The sequence below is a fragment of the Budorcas taxicolor genome, chromosome 23 (genome assembly GCF_023091745.1).
Source record: "Budorcas taxicolor isolate Tak-1 chromosome 23, Takin1.1, whole genome shotgun sequence".
In the NCBI taxonomy this organism is placed as follows: Eukaryota; Metazoa; Chordata; class Mammalia; order Artiodactyla; family Bovidae; genus Budorcas; species Budorcas taxicolor.
In genome coordinates this window covers 42879324-42902250 of record NC_068932.1, presented here as the reverse complement: position 1 = coordinate 42902250, position 22927 = coordinate 42879324, and the positions used below count along the sequence as shown (strand labels likewise).

The following is a 22927-nucleotide window of genomic DNA, read 5'->3' as shown; positions in this document are numbered from 1 at the left end:
CTGAGCACCTGAACAACGCACATGATGTGATAGACGCACTCATCTCTGTGTGGGACCACTTCATAAGCAGATGCAATAACACCTTAGGACGGCATTTATAATATTCTTAGGGGCCACAGTGGGAATGTTTATTGTGAGCTTTTGGGCTGCGTGGGTGGTGCACTGTCTAGGCACTGAGGTGGGAGTGAGGGGTTAGATTTAGAGAAGAAGAATGTAAGAGCATGTATAACTGCTCACTGAGAGTTTTCTCATGTGCTTTGTCTCCCCAGATGATAAAATATTTTCCACATAGCTTGTATCACGTAAAGGCTGGGCTCAAGAGAAGGTGGGAGGTAAATGCTCTATGTCTCTGGGTCTAGGGGGAGTCTTGTCTGAATCCCATAGGAAGGTTTACTTAAGGGGCCAAGGGCATTGGGCATTAGATCTTGGTGTGAGTTTGGCTTTGACTCTTGGCTGTTTTTTCATGCCACCAATGTGCAGTGGCTTTCACGGGCCAACATTCTCTTGGAAGTGGCTTGGATAGCTGAATCCTTTGGTTAATTGAGAGTATTGCATTTTTCCATGAGTGACTGATGGATTCCGGAGTAGAGCCCTTATATACCAAATAGAGTGGAAGCTTACAATTTTTAAAGGTTTTTATTTGGAAATAAGCATAGACAGGAAGGAAATTGTAAAAATAGTGCAGAGAGCTCCTGCGTACCCTTCTCCCAACTTCCCCCAATGATAGCATCTACAGTACAAGAACTACAGTACAAGGTTTCTCTACCTTGGGAGTACTGACGTTTTGGGGTTGACGTGTGTGTGTGTGTGTGTGTGTGTGTGTGTGTGTGTGTGTGTGTATTTATGGGGAAGGCTGTCTTGTGCATGGTAGAGTGTTTAGCAACATGCCTGGCCTTGACCCACAAGGTGCTAATCGCACCCTCCGAGTTGTGACAACTAAAAATGTCTCTAGACATTGTCACATGTCACCAGTGGGCTAAGAATCACTGCTATATACAGTATCAAAACAGGAAAATGACATTGGCACAATACTTTTAACTTTCAAATGATGCGCTAAGTCACTTCAGTCGTGTCCCACTCTGTGTAACCCTAAGGACCGCAGCCCGCCAGGCTCCTCAGTCCATGCTTTGGTTTCCAGGCAATGAGTGGGTTGCCATTTCCTTCTCCAGGGGACCTTTCCCACGCAGGGACTGAACCTGTGTCTCTTAGGTCTAACTTGCATTGGCAGGCGTGTTCTTTACCACTAACATCACCTGACATTCCCCAGTTTTCATGTGCACTTTTGTGTGTGTGCAGGGGTGTGTGTGTGTAGTTCTGCACTGTTTCACGTCTATAGATTCACGGAACCACCATCCCCATCAGCATACAGGACTGCGGAATCCTTGTCTGTGATTGAGTAGGACTCAATCTCGTACAGTTTCTGAGACCCTCATTGTGAACATCAGCAAATCCCAGAATTTTAGATCTTCAAGGAACCTAAGTGTTCATTATATGCAAATTCTTATTGCAAGATTCTGCCAGCAGGCTACTTGGTGTTAAAAAATGGTTGAAGAAGACTATTTGGATGATACTGACTTTAGCACTTCATGAAGTGGGCAGGCAGTCTCCTTGTGGGGAATGGCAAAATGGGGCAGAAGGCAGGAAGTTTTTATAGAACAAAGAGCAAGGAGAAGAAAATAGAAAATATCTGGTTGGTTGAGGTGACACAGTCAACTTTGTTTGGGGTGAGAAGACCCAGAGTTGACCTGGCATTTGGGAATTAACTGAATACTTCTGGTCAGGAAGGGATTGTTAGTGCCAAGAAGTTTATGTAAGTTTAAATTTGGTAATATGGCACCGTGGGCAAAAGCAGCTCCATCTTGGGCTTCTACATTGGTCTAGGTGCCTATGTTTCCACTGATGGGTGCTCACCACCTTGAAAGGCTGCCTGTTCATTGGAGAAATACTACTGATTGCTAGAATGTTCTTCCTCACAAGGACCTGGCAAGCTGCTTTTCTCTAATTCCATTTATTCAACTGTCTCTCGCCAAATTCAATATTTTCTAGACCCCTGCAGTTGGAGGTCCAAAGAATGAGTCTCTGGGCTCCGTTTTCATCATCCCAGGGTGAAGAGTGAGATGAGGGACCACAGTCTGGACATGAGAGTGGATGTGGGGTGTACTTTCCATGTCATCTCCAAATTGATGGCTTTGGTTTGGAACCATACTCCTCTTAGAGGGGGAAAAAAAGGCATCAGAGAAGTAAACCATAGTTACATAACTGACTCGCCTTGCTCCCCGCCCCAAGAGGTAGTGAAACACAGACAAGTTCATAAACAAGACTCAGTAGGCGATTTGAAGATGTTTTATTCTCCCTCTTCCATTGGGCTGGAAGTAGCGTTGAACTTTTGGGTTCCCATGTGTTGGTTGCTTCCTTCAAGGGCTGGGGGGCATGCACGTCTGTTGGAATACACGCTCGCCTGCATCACACCCATGGCTCTGACCCTCTGTCTTGAGCCCATGGAATTCGCAGAGTGGGCAGCGAGCCACGTTTGTTTGTGAGTCTGTGCCCAGAATTGGCGAGTTTGTACTTTGTCCTGTGTTCTACTCGGCCTGGGAAGGGGAGGGGCTGGCGATAATCAGAGAGTTGTTATATGAGCATATTTGGTTGTAAACAAAGTCCTTTCTGTTATGCACTGCCAGCTAGTTGCTGGAAAGAGCTTCGCTTTTAAGCTTTTGCTTCAGCACCCTTCGAGGCTTCTTGCACGCTTCGCCCTTCGGCTGGAAATGTCTTCTCTTGGGCCAAGCTGGAGTGTGAGGATTAGGAGCATGAGTTTGTAAATGTTTCCCTGCATACTTTAAAAGCAATCACAAGGCTATCAGCACACCTAAATAGATAACAAGGAATCTTTGCGTCATGGTATTATATGCTCTCTGGAAGAGTTAAATCCAATTTTTTTTTTTTTTTTTGTCCAGATCAACTTCCTAGAGAATTCCAAGGGAAAGGACCTTTTATAGAAAAGGTCTTCTCATGTACATCAGCAAACAGCTTTCCTAAGACACCACCTCTGTTTCCAACATGCTTTCCAAAGTCAACTCTTCGTGCTGGCAGATCTCCCCACCATGCCTGTGGTTGTAGAAACCCAGGCTTGTGTGTGGGTGATGAAGGGGCAGACACCTGTGTGTTTGGAAAAGCTGGGTTGGAGGCCTGGCTTCTGAAGATAGCCGTTGTGTTTCCTGTGTGCCCTGAGCATCCCTGACTCTGGGTCTCATGGAGGACAGTGCCTTAGGTCTCATGGCAACAGCAGCCTGGGCCCTGGAATCTGGATTTTTTTTTCTTTTTCTCTTTTGGCCCTGCTTCGTGGCATGCAGGATCTTAAGTTCCTCAATCAGGGATCGAACTCTTGCCTGCTGCAGTGGAAGCACAGAGCCTTAACCACTGGACTGCCAGGGAAGTCCCCGGGAACCTGGAATTCTGAGGTGGGGGTCTTCTCTGGATGTGTCCGAGGTGGTCAGGGAGCTTGAGTTCTCAGGCTTGGCGTCTCCAGCAGTGGCTCTGCCCTCTCTGGCCTTCTGAGGTTCCTCTGGCTTCCCTGGGATCATGAAACCCATAAAATCGGGGTGTCTTGGAATGGCCATGGGAAGGGCTCATGTCCGTAACTGACTGGCATCCCATTGGCTACTGATCTGGGCATCATAGGAATGTCAGAGCCACACAGGACACCTTCAGGTGTTAATTCAAGGCTCTACATCAGACTTTTATGGAATACTTGGTTCATGAGAGGCACGTGTAAGGGTTTGGCAGAGTTTGTTCAGGATTCAGAGAGATTCAGAATCTGGCTGTGCCACCGTGGGCACAGGTGACATCTTCACGTCTTGAATTCATCACTGTGACAGGGGAGTAAGAACAAGAAGCTTCCGAGGTGGTGTGAGGTTAGAAGGTCAAGGCACAGCCTCCCAGTCTCTTGAGGGATGGGTGAGAGGCAGCTTCAACCTAGGGTCTGCGGGCCTGCAGCCGCATTGAGTCCTGATGGCTTCCTGCCAGCATTGCAGCTCAGCTTGTTGGCATCTTCTTCTCCGCGTCTCACTGTCTTCCCTTCTTCATTTGTGCTTCATGAAATAATCGCCTCCCCCGTCACTCCTGCAGCACAAAGCCTTGTCCCAGGCTGATTCCAGGCAGAACCCAAACTGAGACTGCACATACCTGCAGTGCCCCTGGCAGGGCCTGGCACACCCCGCCTTGCTTCGGTTCTGGGGGTGTCTCTTTAAAAGGCTGAGGGCTTCTTAGTTGGTTGTAAGTCAGCAAGGTAGCTGCCACTGCCCAGAGGCTGGGAGGGGCTGTCCCTTCCGCCCAGGGACAAGGTGGAGACCAAGTCTTCTGAACAAAAGGCCGGCCCACAGGGGGCCAGGGGCTGACTGGAAGGTTTCCCAGGGAAGACAAGGCTGAGTGGGGGATGGGGGGATGGGTGGGAAGAAGCGCTTGTGAGGGATTGATTGGCTGGTTGGTTGATTGATCGATAGACTTTGGTCCAGTCCTGGTTAAAAAAAAAAAAAAAAACTTAAGAAATTACACCCGATGCCTCCATCTCCATCTCAGACCTTTCAGGTCGCTAGTTAACCAAAGCAAGCACATCCTTCCTCCACTCAACCTTTTGGTCCCCAGGCTTTTACCTGATCCCTGGGAAACCTGTTCCCACCAGGACCTTGGCTCTCTCAGGTTTGGGATCTGGAAGAGGGCACAGGGCAGTCCCCGCCCCGTGTCATGACCCTTTTCCTGCTAACACACACAGGGAGCTCCAGTTTCTAACCGCTGAGTTTGGGTTTCTCGTGTCCTCCTGCAAGATCCTCCTTGGTTCTGTGGTATTCGAGAAAGTGAAATTATCGTCGGTCACAGTGCAGTGAGGCGGCCTCTCTGGGGAGCTTCGAGAACCCTCAGTGGCTTGGGGCCAGGACCTTCCTCCCCAGGCAGGGTCCTTCCCGAGAGCTGGTGAGGGGCTCAGGGCTTGGGGCTGCATCCTTCAGGAGGAGAGAGAAAGTGCTGATGGATGCTCCCGGGCTGGAATTTCCTGGGGAAAATGCAAATATGCAGCAAAGAATTTTTTCAGTTTCTGGGGCTGCTACTGTAAGCTCCTTGTATATCGAGAGGGGGGAAAATAGTTTCCTATCAACCAAGAAGTTTGATATTTATCACCATGGACCAGAATAGAATATGCGGCCCCCACTGGCAATTCCGTTTGCTACTTTTAAGGAATTCGGTTTTGTCACGCAGCCCAGATGGAGATGTTGATTTGGCTCTGGCTCCTCCTTTGAGCACTATTTCCACTTCTCTCCTTTCATCTCTACAGACCATATGCTGCCTTTCTTGCTGCAAGAGAAGAGGAGGTTGGGAAGGGCCTAGGCCTGGCATAGGGCTCCCACTCTGCCGCCTCCTGGCTCTCTCAGTGACCTTGGCAGGGTCTCTTCTCCTTTGAGCCTCTGTGTTCCCATCTGTAGGGTAGTGTTCACAGCAAGCTTCCTGCCCTCGATGGGTATATGCCAAGATGGAACGTTTCAATCTATGAGAACCTATATGCGTGTCCGGTTGCTCAGTTGTGTCCAACTGCTTGTGACCCCATGGGCTGTGGCCCACCAGGCTCCTCTGTCCATGGGATTATCCTGGGAAGAATACCAGAGTGGGTTGCTCTTTCCTCCTCCAGGGCATCTTCCTGATCCAGGGATCCAACCCACATCTCCTGCATCAGCAGGCGGATTCTTTACTGCTGAGCCACAGAGGAAGCCCTAATCTATGAGAGGATGCCTTGTAAATTGTGACTCATGGGCCACGTGTCGGCTGTTACTTGCCCAGCCACTGGGATGGTGCTCTGTGACCGTGGGAAGTCGGGACTCATATGAACAATGAGAAGAGGTTGTCTTTTATTCACTGGTCACCGTCTGTCAGGCACTGCCCTTGGTGCTTGGATATATGGCGTCTGTGTGCGCCCCATGACTTCCAGCGAGGCAGGCAGCATGTGTGCTTATTTCACTGATGAGGGGATGGAGCACAGGAGGGGAGAGGTGGGTTCCCTGAGGACACACGTGGTCGGTGCAGAGGAACATCTGTAGGTAACTATCCCAGAAGTAGATCTTCCTAGGTGCCGGGGGCCCTGCCTGTTTCTGCCTCTTTGCCACCCCCTGTGGGGACTCTGTTTCCCATATGTTAATCTCAGGGGTAACAGGACATCTGCCCCACATCTGGGCCGTTCTTGGCTTCCCAGAGCTGAGCGCAGGGCGAGGGTCCAGCCCAGGGGAGTGAGGCTGAGTGTGTCTGCAGGACTGCGTTCTCTGACTCCGTCTCCTGTGTTGCCTGCTGTGGCCCCAGAGAGGATGACTTGGCAGAGGGAGGGCCTGCGATGAATGTCCGGCTTCTGGGAAGTGATGGATGGAATGTTGTTCCCCAGAACTTTGGCTTTTTCCTCTCACATTGTGTTAAACTCCCCTGCCACCCCCGCTACCACCATGTTATCTTTCTGCCAAATCAGGCTCTTCCTTCTTAAAAGTTATGGCGCCCAATTTTCCAAATGATCAAGATTTTTACCGACTCACCATCAGGCTCTTTCAGAAGAAATCGTCTTTGGAGATTACTGGCCGTGACATCCCTCCCCACAAGAGTGGGACAGACGCCAAGTGACATCAGGCTGACGTCATCAGCTGCACTTGGGTTGGCAGCCTTCCTCCTCTGGCCTTTCTGAATGTTTTGGCGTTTTGATTTCCCTGACCCAAGGAGGACTCTTAATTTTGTGATTTTTTTTTTTTTTTTAGCTTATATTACAAATGAAAGATATGCCCAGCAGGTATCACCCAAAAATATGATGGAGAGAGAATTGCCCTTGGCCAGGCACAATGCACCCTTGATTTTTTTGATGATGTTTTCTTGATAAATCTTTCTCTCTCTCTCTCTTTTTTTTTTTTTTTTGGTGGGTCTAGAATTTAATCTTAAATGACTTCATTAATTGGCACAATCCATTTGATGTTTTTGGTATTTCAGCTTGTTTCTTAAAGTCCAAACTAAGTATCTTTCTCCATAGACCTTCCCCTCCCCTTATTTTTGCCTTGTTGGTCATTCACTGACTCATAATCATTCATGATCATTTGTTCATCACAGGCTTAACCAGACTCTGGAGGGAGAGCATGAGCAAAATCAGATGCAGGTCCTGCCCCCGTGCACAGAACAACATGTGTTGCGTGTTTGTGATGATGTTGTCCCAGACCCGGGAGCAGAGCTGCAGTGAGGGCTGCTGACATCCCCCCGCCCCCCCCCCCCCCGCCCCACCCCGGTCCTCTTCCCCCACCAGGCATTGCCCCTCCCACAGCTGCTGGGGCTTGGCTGTGATGACTCAAGCTGCTCCCTTTTCTGGAGCTTGACCCTTGGAAGGTGACATCTCCCACCCCCAGTAGATCAGTCTGTAGCCAGAGACCAACCAGCTTAGGAAAGGTGGCCCCTTGTCTCATGGTGGGGCCAACATTCTGTGCAGTGTCAGCTCCAGAGCTCCCTGTGGTGTCAGGCGGAGTCAGGTTCTCGCTGGGCGCCCAGCCTAGCGTAGCTCCTTCCTCTACCTCATCTTGCTTCCCCCCACATTTTCTCCTTAGACCCCTCCCTCAGTACATTACATGCACGGAACCCCTGCCTCAGGCTCCGCACAGAAGCAGCTTGACCAGAGACAGGTGCTATCAGAACTCATCAAAGGAGGCAGTGGTTTAGGTGGGCAGTTCAGGAAAGCCATCTCAAGGAGGGCATGGTTGAGCTGGGATTTGCAAGATCAGAGGAAGTGAAATAGGTGGAGAGTGAATGGAAGGGTGCTGCAGAGGAGAAACAACATATACTGAGTTCTGGTGGACAGAAAATATGATCTGAAGGCTGAAAAGAGGCTGGTGTTTGGAGAGAATTAGGTGGGAGGAGCCCAGCATGGTAGGAAATCTAGCTCCAGGCTCAGAGGCCTGGAGCTCCAGCTCCGTTTTATCCATTTTATCAGTTAAACGTAGTGTTACTCTTGGAGTGCCAGGGAGGGTCAAAAGTATGCCCACAGGACCTTTTGCAGCCTCAGAAGAGCAGCCACCTGCAGATGTGCCTTGTTTGTTACCGTGTTTATATCCCAGGGCGTTCACCAGAACACACTCCTTTCCTGTAACCACCAGCCTCTCAGAGTTCAAGGTGCCATCACTAGGGTCTGGGGAGGCAGAGGGTGGAGATGGTTGCTTTGCAGGAGAAGATGGTTGAGTCTCACCATCCTGGGATGACTCTGACATATGGGGAAGTGAAGGCATCTCTCTTGGTCTCTCTCTCTCTTTCTTTTTTAAGGTAAAAGTATCAGCAGAAAAGGTGTGAGAACCAAGAGCTCTGAGAAGGCTGCCAGTGATGATCAGGGCACCCCCCTGGCCCGTGACGCTGTCCGAGAGGGTGAGTGAGGCCCTTGATGTGCCTTCTGCCCCAGCTTAGTCTTCGGCCTTGGGAGGACATGGGCCCGGACACAGTAGCCGAGTTCTGAATGGGGGAGATGGGCCTGGGGTCTTCTGCCTTTCTGAACCATCCGTGGGTGAGGAATGAAGACATGCACATCCCTTCTCTTCTGCGTGTACAGTAACTACACAGTCATTGAGTAACTCAAATTCATCAGCTTGACTGAATCTCCTGGAGCTCCCAGTTGCCTTCCCTGCCCTTCCCTCACCCCCTCCCCCTTGAAGACAACCTCATTTCCTTTCCTGTGGGGCCTCATAGCTGTCCACAGCCTTGTGTGTACATTTCTTATCGCCCAACAAAACCCAGAGCCTCCAGGGTCAGAGGTCAAGTCTTTGACTCCCAAAGCACATGATGCTAGGCCTGGTGTTTTACAGTCATGTAAAAATATTAGTCCTTCAATTACTTACCTTAGGATAGTCAAAGCCATTAGTTCTAGACTCACGGACAAGCTCTGGCTAATATTATGATTATTAACTATTACGATTACCATTGTTGTATCTGTTACTCTAAATTGTGGTATTTCAAAGACATTTCTGCTGACATTAGTAATACTGAACATGTATTAAGCACTTACGCTCTCAGTAATTGCTGTGGACTGGGCCTCTTACTCCGCATCTCTTGATGCCCCTCTGAGTATTGTGGATAGTCTTATTATTATCGTTATTATTACCATCATCATATTGCAGATGAGGAAAATGAGACTCAGTAATATGGGTCCTTTGCCTACCGTTGTGCGACCTTCAGTTTGTAAAACAAGGATTTGAACTCCAGATTTTCTGATTCTAGGCGTTCTGCTTAGCAGCACAGCTACTTGACATATACAGAGCATTTCACAAATTTACATTTATAGAGGCAGGATCTGATTTCAGCTGCCATGTGAGCCCATAAACCATGTAACTGAGTTGATTGTCACAGAGGGAATTGTATGTTCCCCTAGGCACATTGTGAAGATCTGGGGTTGGGTTTCTAACCAAGAATTTGCCATCAAAGAAATCATAGAGAGGACTAACAGCGCATCCTGAAATAAAAACAGAAGTTCTGCAGCATTGAACTTCTGCAGCCCTTAATATATGGGAATTCTATTCTGCTGTAAAGTGGGTGGGCTCGTCGCCCTTGGGAGGACCCAGCGTGTCAGGAGGGTGAGTGGAGGACTCAGGAGTGCTGGGGCTGTGTTTCTGTGGGTTTGCCCTGAGAGTGGAGTCCTTTGGGGTTTCCACTAAGTGGGTGGTAATGAGACTCCCACGTTGGGTGGGCCTCGGCATGACTTTTTGTCCCTTGGCCCCAACAGGCTGATAAAACACCAGCTGTTTCTCCAGATTACAAGCCACGGGGCTAGAAGGGCTTCTGGTCTGGCCTTCCCTCTCTAGGTTCTCTTGCTGTCAGATCTGGGACCACAGAGTTCTTTCTTGTCTTGTTCATTCTTTGATGCTTTCAAAAGTATTTTAAAAAATATTTTTCCAGATTTATTTTTTAGTAGCTTAGCACAAGGGCTGGTTTGAATTATCTTATTTCTTCATTACCAGAGTTGGAAGTTGTTATAATTTCAAAAGGCATTTTCACAAAGATTTTTCTTTTTCAATTTATTGAACCAAAGTATAACTGATTTGCTATGTCGTTTTGGTTTATCATGTACAAAGTGATTTTATACATACATACACATGCATATATATTCTTTTTCATATTCTTTTCCATTATGATTTATTATATGATGCTGAACATAGTTCCATATGCTATACAGTAAGACCATATGTTTAGAAAGATCACTCAGAATTTTAAAAAAATCTTGCTTTGTTGTTTATCACAAAGACTTTTCAAGGCCCATTTCTGTACACAAATACATGTACACACAGGCGCGCACACACACACACACACACACTGAAGTCTGAACTTGTTCCCTGTTCTGCCACACGACCATTCCCCATCTCCCACTCTGGACCACTGAGGATTGTTCCCCTGACCTTAGCCTCAGAGCCCTGTCTGAACAGTTGGGACCCCCGTTCTCAAAGGCAGCCTTTCTGGCTCTGATTCACTGGGTGTCCTAGATGTGATTTTGGCCTGTGGACTTTATTCATAATGTTCTTCTATTAAAATGAAATTGAGAAATTGAGGAAAACCCTGGAGGGAAGAGAAGCTGCAGGGGCCCTGATGTGCAGATACAGGAGGGAGAAGGATGGTGATGAGGGGAGGTCATGTGCAGGAGGCAGGTGGCAAAGCCATTGGGGAACATGGGTCTGGACCAGGAGGGGTCACCTCGAGGTGGAGCTGGGAAGAACAGGGCCTCAGATGGGCAGCTGTGCAGGCTCAGGACCCCTCGTCCATCATTCTCAGCATCTCCTACGGTCGTGCTGAGGCCTTGCTGGAGACGTGGCAGAATGACGGGGTGGGGAGGATGGTTGTCATCTACCTCATGTCCAAGGTGGCAGGTGGAACAGATGGCATTTGCTTCATTTTCAGGGTGGTGGACAGAGCAGATATTAAGCACACTGAGCTATGTGAGTGGATGGCATCAAAGGGCTCAGGTCAGATGTGGATTTGAAACCACACAACCCAGATCGGGACTTGAACCCACTGTATTTCAGGTCCTGTCTCTGGGCTTAATGAAGCTCAGGTTCTTTATGTCTCATCACAGAAAGAATTCAGTGAGAGACAAAGTGATAGATAAAAAGTAGACTTATTTAGAGAGATACACATTTCAGAGACAGAATGTGGTCTCTCTCAAAAAGTGAGAAGGGCTTTGGGAGGAATACCCTGCACAGAGTGTGGGCCATCTGAGTAGGCGAGAAGCCCCCAGATATGGGGTGGTTAGTTTTTATGGCCTGGGTATTTCATAAGCTAATAAGTGGGAGGATTATTCCAACTGTTTTGGAGAAGAGGCGGAGATTTCCAGGAATTGGGCCAGCCCCCACTTTTTGAAGGCTTATGGTCTGCCTCAGAACTGCCATGGCTCCTGGGGTGTGTCATTTAGCAACTAATATATTACAGGGACAGGCTTTCCTGGTGACTCAGTGGTAAAGAATCTGCCTGCAAATGTTGGAGACGTGGGTTTGAGCCCCTGGTCAGGAAGATCTCCTAGAGGAGGGGAAGGCTACCCACTGCAGTATTCTTGCCTGGAGAGTTCCATGTACAGAGGAGCCTGGTGGGCTACAGTCCATGGGGTCTCAAAGAGTCAGACACAACTTAGCAACTAAACAACAACAACAGAAAATTACAGGGAGAGTATGATGAGTTTCAAGGTCCTCTGGAAGTTGACTCTTCCGCCATCTTGTACCTAGTTGGTTCTAACCAATTTTTGTCAGAGAGTCCCTTCTTCTACGAGGAGGTCAAACCAGTCAATCCTAAAGAAAGTCAACCTTGAATAGTCATTGAAAGAATTGATGCTGAAGCTGAAGCTCCAGTACTTTGGCCACCTGATGGGAAGAGCCAACTTACTGCAAAAGACCCTGGTGCTGGGAAAGATTGAAGGCAAAAGGAGAAGAGGGCAGCAGAGGATGAGATGGTTAGGTAGCATCACCAACTCAGTGGACATGAATTTGATCAAAATCTGAGGGACAGTGGAGGACAAAGGAGCCTGGTGTGCTGCAGTTCATGGGGTCACAAAGAGTTGGGCATGACTTAGCGACTGAACAACAATGGCTATGTCATTCTTCTAAAGCTTGTGCCCTGCTCCCTTCCCTCCTGTTTCAGACTCACCCTGAGAGAGCCTTAGTTTTAAGGGAGAGATTATGTACATGGCTGTCACCATGACTAAGGATTAGCGTCATCTGTGGCAAGTCTCCAAAATACATCTTGGATATTGTTCTTTAATAGCATATGCAGTGGTTGAATTACTGGTGTAGTCTTCACATCTCTATAAATCTACAGCCTTTGCCATATGACTTTTCAATTTCCTTTGTAAAAGTTGAAAGCCCCTTGATTGTGGGCTGTGCATGTTTTTTGTGGAAGCAAATAGAATAAGGTGGACTGAAAAAGTGCCGTTCTGGGCTGAGTGCTTAAGAGACTTTGCTCATTTTCATTTTCTCCTTATGCCCTGCCATCTCCATGAGAAGAATACACTCATCTAACCCACTGGTTCAAGGAGCCTAGGAGATGAGTGAAGCAGAAACAGGCCCAATCTGCGGCCTGGAGCTACCAGCTGAGCCCAGCTTATCTGAAGGCAACTAAGAAATAAGTGCTTCCTATGTGCCACTGGGAGTTTGTGGTGGTTTGTTACACAGCAGTAGCAGACAGATACAATAAAGAAGATCCTCATTTTTAAAAAAGTTGCATCATGTTCTGTTGAATGGACATTCCATAATTTATTTGAACTCTAGGTGATGGACATTTAGATTGTTTTCAGTATTTTGCTACTGAATGAGGAGTATTGCAATGAACTTACCATGCATTGGTTGCAGAATAGCTCCTTGGCTGACATTCAGAGCCCACCATGATTTGACCTGTTTCTGGCCTCTGTCTCCTTTTTCTGGCCAGATAAGAGCTTGTTTCTCAGACATGCCCTCTGCTGAAAGCTTGCTCGTGTGTTTCCTCCAAAGGGAATTGGGCAAGCATCTCAGCTGGTGATGGAGAAGCAGCTTTGGGGTCAGGCTCCACCCTCACTGGCTGTGAGGCTCCGGGCTAGTTACTATCTCTATGACCCAGTTTCCTTCTCTGTAAAGAGGGGATAATATCTCCTTTATGCATTTTTGTGGAGATGAAATAATGTGTGCAGAGTGGAGCATACACAGTAAGCTCTCAGCGAACATTAGCTGTGATTTTTATTTGCTGTCCTGGGATTTTTTTCATGCCTTAGTTATAGGAGTTGGCAGATATTTTTAAAGGATCATAAATATTGCACACTTTATTGGCCAGCAAGCAAAGTCGAGACTATTATGTCGGTTTTTAAATAACCATTAAAAAATATAAAAACCATTCTTATCTCGTGGGCCATACAGACACAGATGGTGAACTGAATTTGGCCCTGATGAGGACTGTAGCTTGCTGGATTCTGCCTCAGGACTTGTTGTTGTTCAGTTGTTCAGTTGCGTCTCACTCTTTGGGACCCCATGGACTGTAGCACGCCAGGCTCCTCTGTCCTCCACCATCTCCCAGAGTTTGCTCAAACTCATGTCCACCGAGTCGGTGATGCTATCTAACCATCTCTTCCTCGGCTGCCCCCTTCTCCTTTTGCCTTCAATCTTTTCCAGCATCAGAGTCTTTTCCAGTGAGTTGGCTTTTCGCATCAGGTGGCCAAAGTATTGGAACTTCAGCAACACTCCTTCCAGTGAATATTCAGGGCTTATTTCCTGTAAGACTGACTGGTTTGATCTCCTGGCTGTCCAAGGGACTTCTTAGAACTTGACAGCTGTGCTAATGCTGACTCCAGGAAGCCTGTCCTGATCACCTGTATTTTGTTTTCCTGTATCTCTTCCTCCTGGTCCTGGTCCTCTCCTCTCTCACACCACAGTGATTCCTGTGCCTGACTCTTCTGTCCTGGGAGGCTGTGAATGCTTGTGAGCAGGATCTGTGTCTGATTCACCTAAGGCTATGCCCAGTGCTGGAAGAAGCAACTGTTGATCAGAATGCTGTGCTTAGTCGCTCAGTTGTGTCTGACTCTTTGCCACTCCATGGACTGTGGCCCACCAGGCTCCTCTGTCCATGGGATTCTCCAGGCAAGAATACTGGAGTGGGTTGCCGTGCCCTCTTCCAGGGGATCTTCCTGACCCAGGAATTGAAGCCAGGTCTCCAGCACTGCAGGCAGATTCTTTACCATCTGAGGCACCAGGGAAGCCCTTTGATCACGCCTGTTTATCAAGCACTCCGCACTGTGTCGCAGCTAGTGTTCAGGGGTAGAGAACAGGTGTTCCAGGTATGCTGAAGCTGACTGTCCATGGTCCATATCAGCAGGACGGGCTCTGCACAGGAAGTGCTCTTGTTCTGTAGGAAAGAAGCCTCTTTTCCCACCATGATGGAAGTAAGATGGTTTTGCAAAGCAGTACATGTTGTGAATGGAGCACCCTCAGCGCTCTGCCTTTGGCCTGGGTTGGGTGAGATTTGAGGCCCCTACCAGGTACCACTCTTAGAGATTGTGTGTGTGTGTGAGAAACTTGAGGATTTTCTTTGTATCACAGACTCATTGGAAAAGACCCTGATCCTGGGAAAGATGGAAGGCAAGAGGAGAAGGGGACGACAGAGGATGAGATGGTTGGATGGTATCACCGACTCAATGGACATGAGTTTGAGCAAGCTCCAGGAGATTGTGAAGGACAGGGAAGCTTGGCATTCTGCAGTCCATGGGGTTGCAAAGAGTTGGCCATGACTGAGCGACTGAATAACAAGAACAAGTTTAAAATTGTTTCGTATTCATGGAGTATTGTTTTTTTCTTCTATTGTGTATTGACTTTCTTTAAATGACTACTTTTTGACTTAAAAAATCTATTTTGTGTGACATTAAAGAAACTTTATAGCAATTTAAAAAAATCTGTTTAAACTTGGATTATCTTTTTAAAGACCTGGAACCATGTAGGAACATAGAATGATCTGTTCCTTGAAAGTATGAAAAAACTAGGCTGTAAATTCATCTGAGCTGGACACTTTCCATAGAGGAAATTCTTTGATAATGCTTCATTTTCTTTCATGGTTCTTGATCCATCAGATTTTCTATTCTTTTGAGTTTATACTGAAAGTTTTATTTTTCAAGATAAAGTTTAATATATTAAGTTAATATATATTATATTAATATATATTTTGAAACTTGTTCATTTGTTTTAGAGCAGTTTCTTCACACTTAGAGAAAAATGAGAGGAAAGAATTCCCATGTACCTCCCCTCCAGCTCTGGCTTCTGTTATTAGTAACACCTTGCATTCATGTGGTACATTTGTTGCAACTGAGTAGAGTATGGTGCTAGTAGTAAAGAACCTCCCGGCTGGTGCAGGAGACATAAGAGGCGTGGGTTTAATCCCTTTGTCGGGAAGATCCCCTGGAAGAGGGCATGGCAATCCACTCCAGTATTCTTGCCTGGAGAATCCCCATGGACAGAGGAGCTTGGCAGGCCACAGTCCATAGGGTCGCACAGAGTCAGACACGACTGAAGCGACTTAGCACACACCCACCTTCTTATTAGCTGAAGTCTGTAGTTTGCATCAGTGTTTACTCTTCTTGTTAAACATTCTGTGGGTTTGGACAAAGGCATAAGGACAAGGAACTGCCACACATAACGGAATAGCTCCACTGCCCTGGAAGCCTCCTGTGTTCATCCTGCTCATCCTTCCTTCCTCCAGACCTCTGGCGACCCGTGTCTTCAGAGATTTGTCTTTTCCAAAATGTCATGTGGTTGGCCTCATACAGTATGTACCCTTTAAAGAGTGGTTTCCTTCATTTAGCAATTTACATTTAAGGTTCGTCCATGTCTTTTCATGGCTTGCTTGAGAGCTTATTTCTTTTGATCATGGAATAATATTCCACTATATGGCTGTACCACATACATTTGTTTTTTCATCTGTTGAAGGACATCTCCGTTGCTTCCAAATTTTGGCAATTAAGAATAAAACTGCTATGAATATTCATGTGCAGGTTTTCGCGTGAGCATAAATTTTCAGCTCATTTGAGTAAATACCAGGGATAGTGACTGCTGGATCACATGATAAGAGTATGTTTAGTCTTATAATGAGTTTTGTCCCTGCTATAGTACCCTGGTTTACCAAAAAAAAAAAAAAAAAAAAAAATCATTGTTACCTCCCTCCCTTTTTTTGTGTATTTTCAGGGTTTTTTTTTGTGTCCATTCAGCATGCACTTTACACATTTGTTACCACATCACTATCCCTGGTATAATTTTCCGCAGTGGTATTTCTGCTTTGTGTAGAATATTTCCTACTTTTATTGTGAAATAATACATACTCACGGGAAAAGTCCACTAAATACATGTTCCATTAACAAATATTTATAAAACCAATTCCTATGTAACCGTCACCTGGCTCCAGAAGTCAAACCATTGCTAATCTCCCTATCCAGCATTTAACCCTTCCACTTTAGAGGTTACCTCCATCCCAACTTTGTTACCATTTCCTCAGCTTTCTTTATAGTTTTACCACACTTACATTTGTATTTCTAAATTCATGTGTTGGACCTGTTTTTGGAATTTATCTCAGTGCAATTGTACTGTGTACATTTCTATCACTGCTCTGCTTTTTTGGCTCATTCCATCATAGAAATACTCGGCAATTTCTTTATCTATTTTAATGCTGAAGGACATTTGACATGTTTTCAGTTTCTCTCTTTTATGAAAAGGGTTGCCAGTGAAAACTCTTACACACACATCCCGGTGCCCGTGGGCTTGAGATTCTCCTGGTGTGTGTGAAGTTAGCTGTGGAAAGGCTGGGTTCACTTGGCTGTTGAACAGATGCTCGGTTGTTTTCCTCACCGATCATTTCATCCTCGTTTTCCATCAGCATGGTGTGGGGCCGCCACGGTTCCACATCCCCAACAGCTATTGTGTGATCATACTTTAATATTTTGCCAATCTGTTGCTGTTGTTTAGTTACTAAGATGTGTCCGACTCTTCTTTGACCCCAAGGAACATAGCTTGCCAGGCTCCTCTGTTTCTGGAATTCTCCAGGCAAGAATACTGGAGTGGGTTGCTATTTCCTTCTCCAGGGGGTCTTCCCAACCCAGGGATCGAACTCATATCTCCTATGCTGCAGGCAAATTCTTTACCACTGAGCCAGCAGTGAAGCCCAGTCTACTGGGTGTATAATGGTAATTCATTGTGATTTCATTCTATTTCCCAAGTACTAATGAGTTTGAGCATCTTTTCATGTATTTATTTGTCATTTAAATATCTTTTTGGATGAAGCTCCTACTCAATTTTTTTGTTATAAATTTATCCATTCAAGTATGAATTTTGACTTTATATTGTTTGTCCCAAATATATTCTTTTTTTTGTAGCTTAATTTTTGTTCCTATGGACTCTTTTAATAAGTGGAAATTCTTAAGTATGATATAGTCAAATATATCAATCTTCTTATGGTTGCTACTCTTTATACTGCTTTGTAATGCTTTCATATACCTTTGTTCTCTTTCTCATTTAGGTCTTTATATACTGGGAGTGGATTTTGTTTGCTTGTGATATGAGATTGAAGTTCAGTTTAATTTTTTTTCTTGTAAGTACCTAAAGGGAACAGTCATTCTTTGCCCACTGTTTTGCAGTGCTACCCTGTGTGCTGGATATCAAGAGTCTATATATGCTTGGCTTTGTTTTGGGGCTCAGTTCTGTTTTTTATCATTAATTCTTTTTTATACTCATGCATAAAATACTTCATCATTATAGCTTCATAGTAAATCTTGATAACTGATAGAGCAGAACTTTGTTATTCTTCAGTAGTTTTGGTTACTCTTGATTCACTGAGTGTGTGTCTGTACACAGATATTTCCACCGTCTAGTCAAGTTCTTTGGGCTTCCCTGGTGGCTCAGACAGGGAAGAATCTGCCTGCAATGTGGGATACTCAGGGTCTATCCCTGGGTCAGGAAGATCCCCTGGAGAAGGGAATGGCTACCCACCCCAATATTCTTGTCTGGAAAATCCCATGGACAGAGGGGCCTGGCAGGCTATAATCCATGGGATGGCAAAGAGTTGGACATGACTGAACAACTAACACTTTCACTTTCACTTTTTCAGTCAAGCTCTTTACAACCTTCCCTGGAATTTAGACTCGAGTTGCATTAATTCCAGAAAATCAGTTTGGAGAGGATTTACATATTTACATTGAGTTTTCTAATCCATGAATGTGATATATCTCCTTATTTCTTAGATCTTTTAAAATATCTCTCAATATATGGGTCTTCTATATTTTTAATAGATTTATTCTTAGATGCTCTTCTGTGATTCTTTTAATTTCAGTTTTCTGATGCTTTATTGATAGTGTTACAGGAGTACAATTGGTCTTTGAATGTTGATTTTATACTTGATAACCTTGCTAAAGTCTTATTAACTATAAATTTATTTGCATATTAACTTAGATTTGGGTACAAAAATCAGTATATACTAAATAAGGACAATTTTCTTATTCTTTTCCATTTTTTGAGGTTTTAATTTATTTTCCCCCTACTGCATTGGCAAAGACCATAGTTCAAAAATAGTATATCTTTCTTTGTATGTTTTAATTATGTCTTTGGATTTTTAGTTTTCTTTGTTTTTTCCCCCAGCATGTCTTTTTTTTTTTTTGGCAAATGCAGGCCTTGTCTCTTGCGCTGTACTTAGGATGAACAATTTATGGGGAAACATTTTCCTGGTTATTACATCAAATCACATGATTTCTTTCGGAGTTTCTTGGGTGGTGTACCTCTTTCAATGTCCTTTGTGTGGAATTTTTGTTCCTCACAGACTAAAAGTTAGTATCTGCTCTTCAGTCAGCTTCAACTGAGGCAGTATCCAGGCAGATTGCCTTCCCTGGAGACAGTCTGAGGCTTTCCTCAGATCTGGAGACGTTGGCCCAGTCAGTGTGCAGACCCCCAGTACAGTTTCCGCTTTCTAGCAGCCTTTTTGCTTTCACGTAGTCTGGACTTCTATGGTGCCAGCTTCTTCCCTCGCTGCTGGCTCATAGACAGTCCGACCCAACGGAACTCATGGGGAATTCTAGTCACCTCCATACGCTGTTGGCAGTGTTGTTTTTGTCCCCACACTCAGACAATCACACCTGCCCCTGCATCCTGTCCAGTTGTGTTTTAAGGATTTCTGATACACACAGTTGTGAAAATGTAGCTAGGGGGCGAGGTGAGCACTTGGCCACCTCAGAAAGCCACGTCTAGGCTTTAGAGATAGGGTTAGATTTTCTAGTTGCTGCAGACCCTGGCTTTCACGAATAGAGGCATGCAAGTGGGCTGAAGGGTTTTCTGCCCTTCCTGTGGTCATCTGCATTTTTTCCTCACTTGTCTCCACTGCAGTCACATATGGTGAGTGTCCTTCCACCTCTGGCATTAGGTTGAAGCATTGTTGGGGGTCTTTCCTCATCTGCATCTTTATAGGTTTTTAGGATGGGTTTGGGAGAGGTTGCAAAATTTTAAGCTGGAGTTCCCCAAAGTCTGTGATGCCTGTACAGCTGGTGACTTTATCAGTAAATAACCCTGAACACATTATGAGAAGGTTTTTCCTTTTGATATCCCTTAAAAAACTTTTTATTTGAAATAGTTATAAACCCACAGGAAGCTGCAAACAAATGGGCCTTATGCAACCTTCAGTGCTGACATTTTGTGTAACTGGCACAATAACAAAAGCTGGCCATTGGTATTGCTGCAATCCCCAGAGCATGTTCAGACTCTGCTGGTTATACATGTACACACACATGTGTGTGTGTGCGTGTGGTCCGGTGCAGTTGTGCCCTGTGTACTTTCACTGAAGTGAATGCCACAGATCCAGACAGTTCTGTCACCTTAGTGCTTGCTGGTGCCGCCCCTTTGTATTCACACCCTTCCTCCCTGAGTCCCTAACTCCTCAACCACTGATCTGTGCCCCATTTCTGTAAGTTTTTTTTTTTTTTTTTTTTTTTTTAAGTAACGTTAGATACATGGAATCATACAGTATACAGCTTTCTTTTGGGGGGAGGGGTTTATCCTTTCAGCATAATTCTGAACTGGATACATAGACTTACTTTTGTATTAATACGTTGTAATGAACTTTCCAGGTGGCATTAGTGGTAAAGAATCTGCCTGCCAATGCAGGAGATATAAGAGACGTGAGTTTGATCCCTGGGTCAGGAAGATCCCCTGGAGGAAGGCATGGCAACCCATTCCAGGATTCTTGCCTGGAGAATCCCTATGGACAAAGGAGCCTGGCGGGCTACAGTCCATAGGGTTGCAAAGAGTCGGACGTGACTGAAGCAACTTAGCAAGCACACAGTATTTTGTAATAGACAAAAAAAGCTAAGCTTGTTAAAAAAAAATATTATTGATGTGTACCACGCATGCAGAAAAGTCTAGGAATCATAAGGGCATAACTCACTGGTTGTCACCTACACCACTCTGATATAATGAGAATGTACCATTGTAACTGTCTTTTAGATCAGAAATAGAATGTGATCAGAATCTCTGAGACTCCTTCTCAAAGATAACCACTGTCAGGGATGATTTTTACCTGTTTTGAACTTAAATGCGTGCATTGTATGACTCATACATTGTACTCTCTTTGTGGCTAATTTCTTTCAGTCAGTATTTTGTTGATGAGATTCATCCATATTGTGTAGAGCTATGGCTCATTTGTTTTCATTATAGTTTTCTATTGCATGACTGTGCTACGCTGTGCTTAGTCACTGATTATCCCACAATTTATTCATTCTCATATTAGCGGACATTTGACTTGTTTTCAGTTTTTAGCTATTACGTATAGTTCTGCTGGGATCATTCTTGCATGAGTCTTGGCATATGCAAGAACATGTTTTCTGTTGGGTAGATACCTAGAATTGCTTCCCTGGTGGCGCTAGTGGTAAAGAACCCACCTGCAGTGCAGGAGACATGAGAGGTGAGGGTTTGATCCCCTGGTTGGGAAGATCCCCTGGTGGAGGACACAGAAATCCGCTTCAGTATTCTTTCCTGGAGAATCCCCATGGACAGAGGAGCCTGGCAGGCTATAGTCCATAGGGTCACCATGAGTTGGACGCAACTGAGTATCTGGATACAGCACAGGGCATGAGTACCTGGAGCAAGTACTCCCAGAGAGTTTTCCAAGTTGGTTGTACCGGTTAACACTTGTGCCAGCAGTCTTGCTTCATTTCTGCACCAACATCTGATAGTACGTCTTCCTTGTTGTGCAGTCCCAGTCGAGTCCAGCTCTTTGTGACCCCATGGACTGTAGCCTGCCAGGCTTCCCTGTCCTTCACCATCTCCCAGAGCTTGCTCAAACTCATGTCCATTGAGTCAGTGATGCCGACCAACCATCTCATCCTCTGTCGTCCCCTTCTCCTTCTGCCGTCAATCTTTCCCAGCATCAGGGTCTTTTCTAATGAGTCAGCTCTTCTTATCAAGTGGCTAAAGTACTGAAGCTTCAGCTTCAGCATCAGTCCTTCCAATGAATATTCAGGACTGATTTCCTTTAGGATGGACTGGTTTGATCTCCTTGAGGTCCAAGGGACTCTCAAGAGTCTTCTCCAACACCACAGTTCTAAAGCATGAATTCTTCAGCTCTCAGCCTTCTTTATGGTTCAACTCTCACATGTATACAAGACTACTGGAAAAACCATAGCTTTGACTATACAGATCTTTGTTGGCAAAGTAATATCTTTGCTTTTTAATATGCTGTTTAGATTTCTCATGTCTTTGTTGAGTGTGTACTGGTATCTCATTGTCATCTTAATCTTCAGCATTCTCCTGAAGGCTAATGACTCCTGTTTACTCACCTTTAAGACATCTTCTTTCGTGAATGCCTCTTCAGCTCTTTTGCTCATTGTTCTTATCAATAATAGAGGTTTTTTTGGTCTGTTTGCTTTTCTTAAAAATATTGTGGATGTGAGTCTTTCATTATACATTTGCATTGTTGTCGTCGTTCAGCCACTAAGTCCTGTCTCTTTGTGACCCCATGGACTACCGCACACCAGGCCTCCCTGTCCCTGACTGTCTCCCAGCGTTTGCCCAAGTTCATGTCCATTGAATCGGTGATGCTGTCCAACCATCTCATCCTCTGCTGTCCTAGTCTCCTTTAGCCTTCAGTCTTTCCCAGCATCAGGGTCTGGGCCCCGCATGGCTCATAGCTTCATTGAGTTATGCAAGCCCCTTCGCCAAGACAAGGCAGTGATCCAGGAAGGGCACACATTTACATAGTAAATACCTTTTCGCACTCTTTGGGTTTCTTTTTCATTCGGTACTCGTGTCTCTCTTAAATCTGGTGTAGAACAATCGTCACTATTTCCTTTCTTACTTTTGTTTATGTTTAAACCATTTTTTAATGTATACGAAGATTATGAATTTATTTTTTTGTGTTATTTTGTAGCAATGAAATTTCTTTTGACATACATATTTCCATCAAAATTACTTGACATAAACAGAATTAAGTAATAGTAATTAATTAATAATGCATAGAAGGATTCATGAAGATGATACACAAGGGACTGAGGTTTGAGAAAAGCTTTTTCAAACCAGTAATTTCTATTTTGGCTTTATAAGTGATATGTAAAAAGCAGACTATTAATTTTCCATAACAGTGCAGACACAGTGATTGTTAGTTCTGCTGGACTGTAATACACATTCATTCATTTACACAGGAAACATCTATTGGGCTTTGGGATTCAGTGATGAGAACTCACAGTTTCTGCCCTGTGATATTCAGTGTGGTTTGTATCTTTTTTAGCATGAGAGGGGTAGGTGTTGAGAGAGGAAGTGTCTGGAGGCTTTGCAAGTGGGGCCGCCACTGATCCGAGGTGGGAGCCTCTAGACTGCTGCGGCTCTGGGCAGGCTCCAGGTGTGAGAGGCTTCCACCAGCGTGAGCTGATACCCTTTCC

General features: G+C 45.3%; 1 protein-coding gene across 1 annotated transcript in view; it reads left to right on the top strand.

The window, feature by feature from the left end:
• The window catches only part of CPXM2 (carboxypeptidase X, M14 family member 2), a 135043-nt gene that overhangs the window by 2869 nt on the left and 109247 nt on the right, over window positions 1-22927 (top strand). Inside the window, exon 2 of the mRNA XM_052661011.1 lies at window positions 8314-8412. Within this exon, the coding sequence (XP_052516971.1) occupies window positions 8314-8412 (99 nt within the window). The remainder of the gene's footprint in view (window positions 1-8313; window positions 8413-22927) is intronic.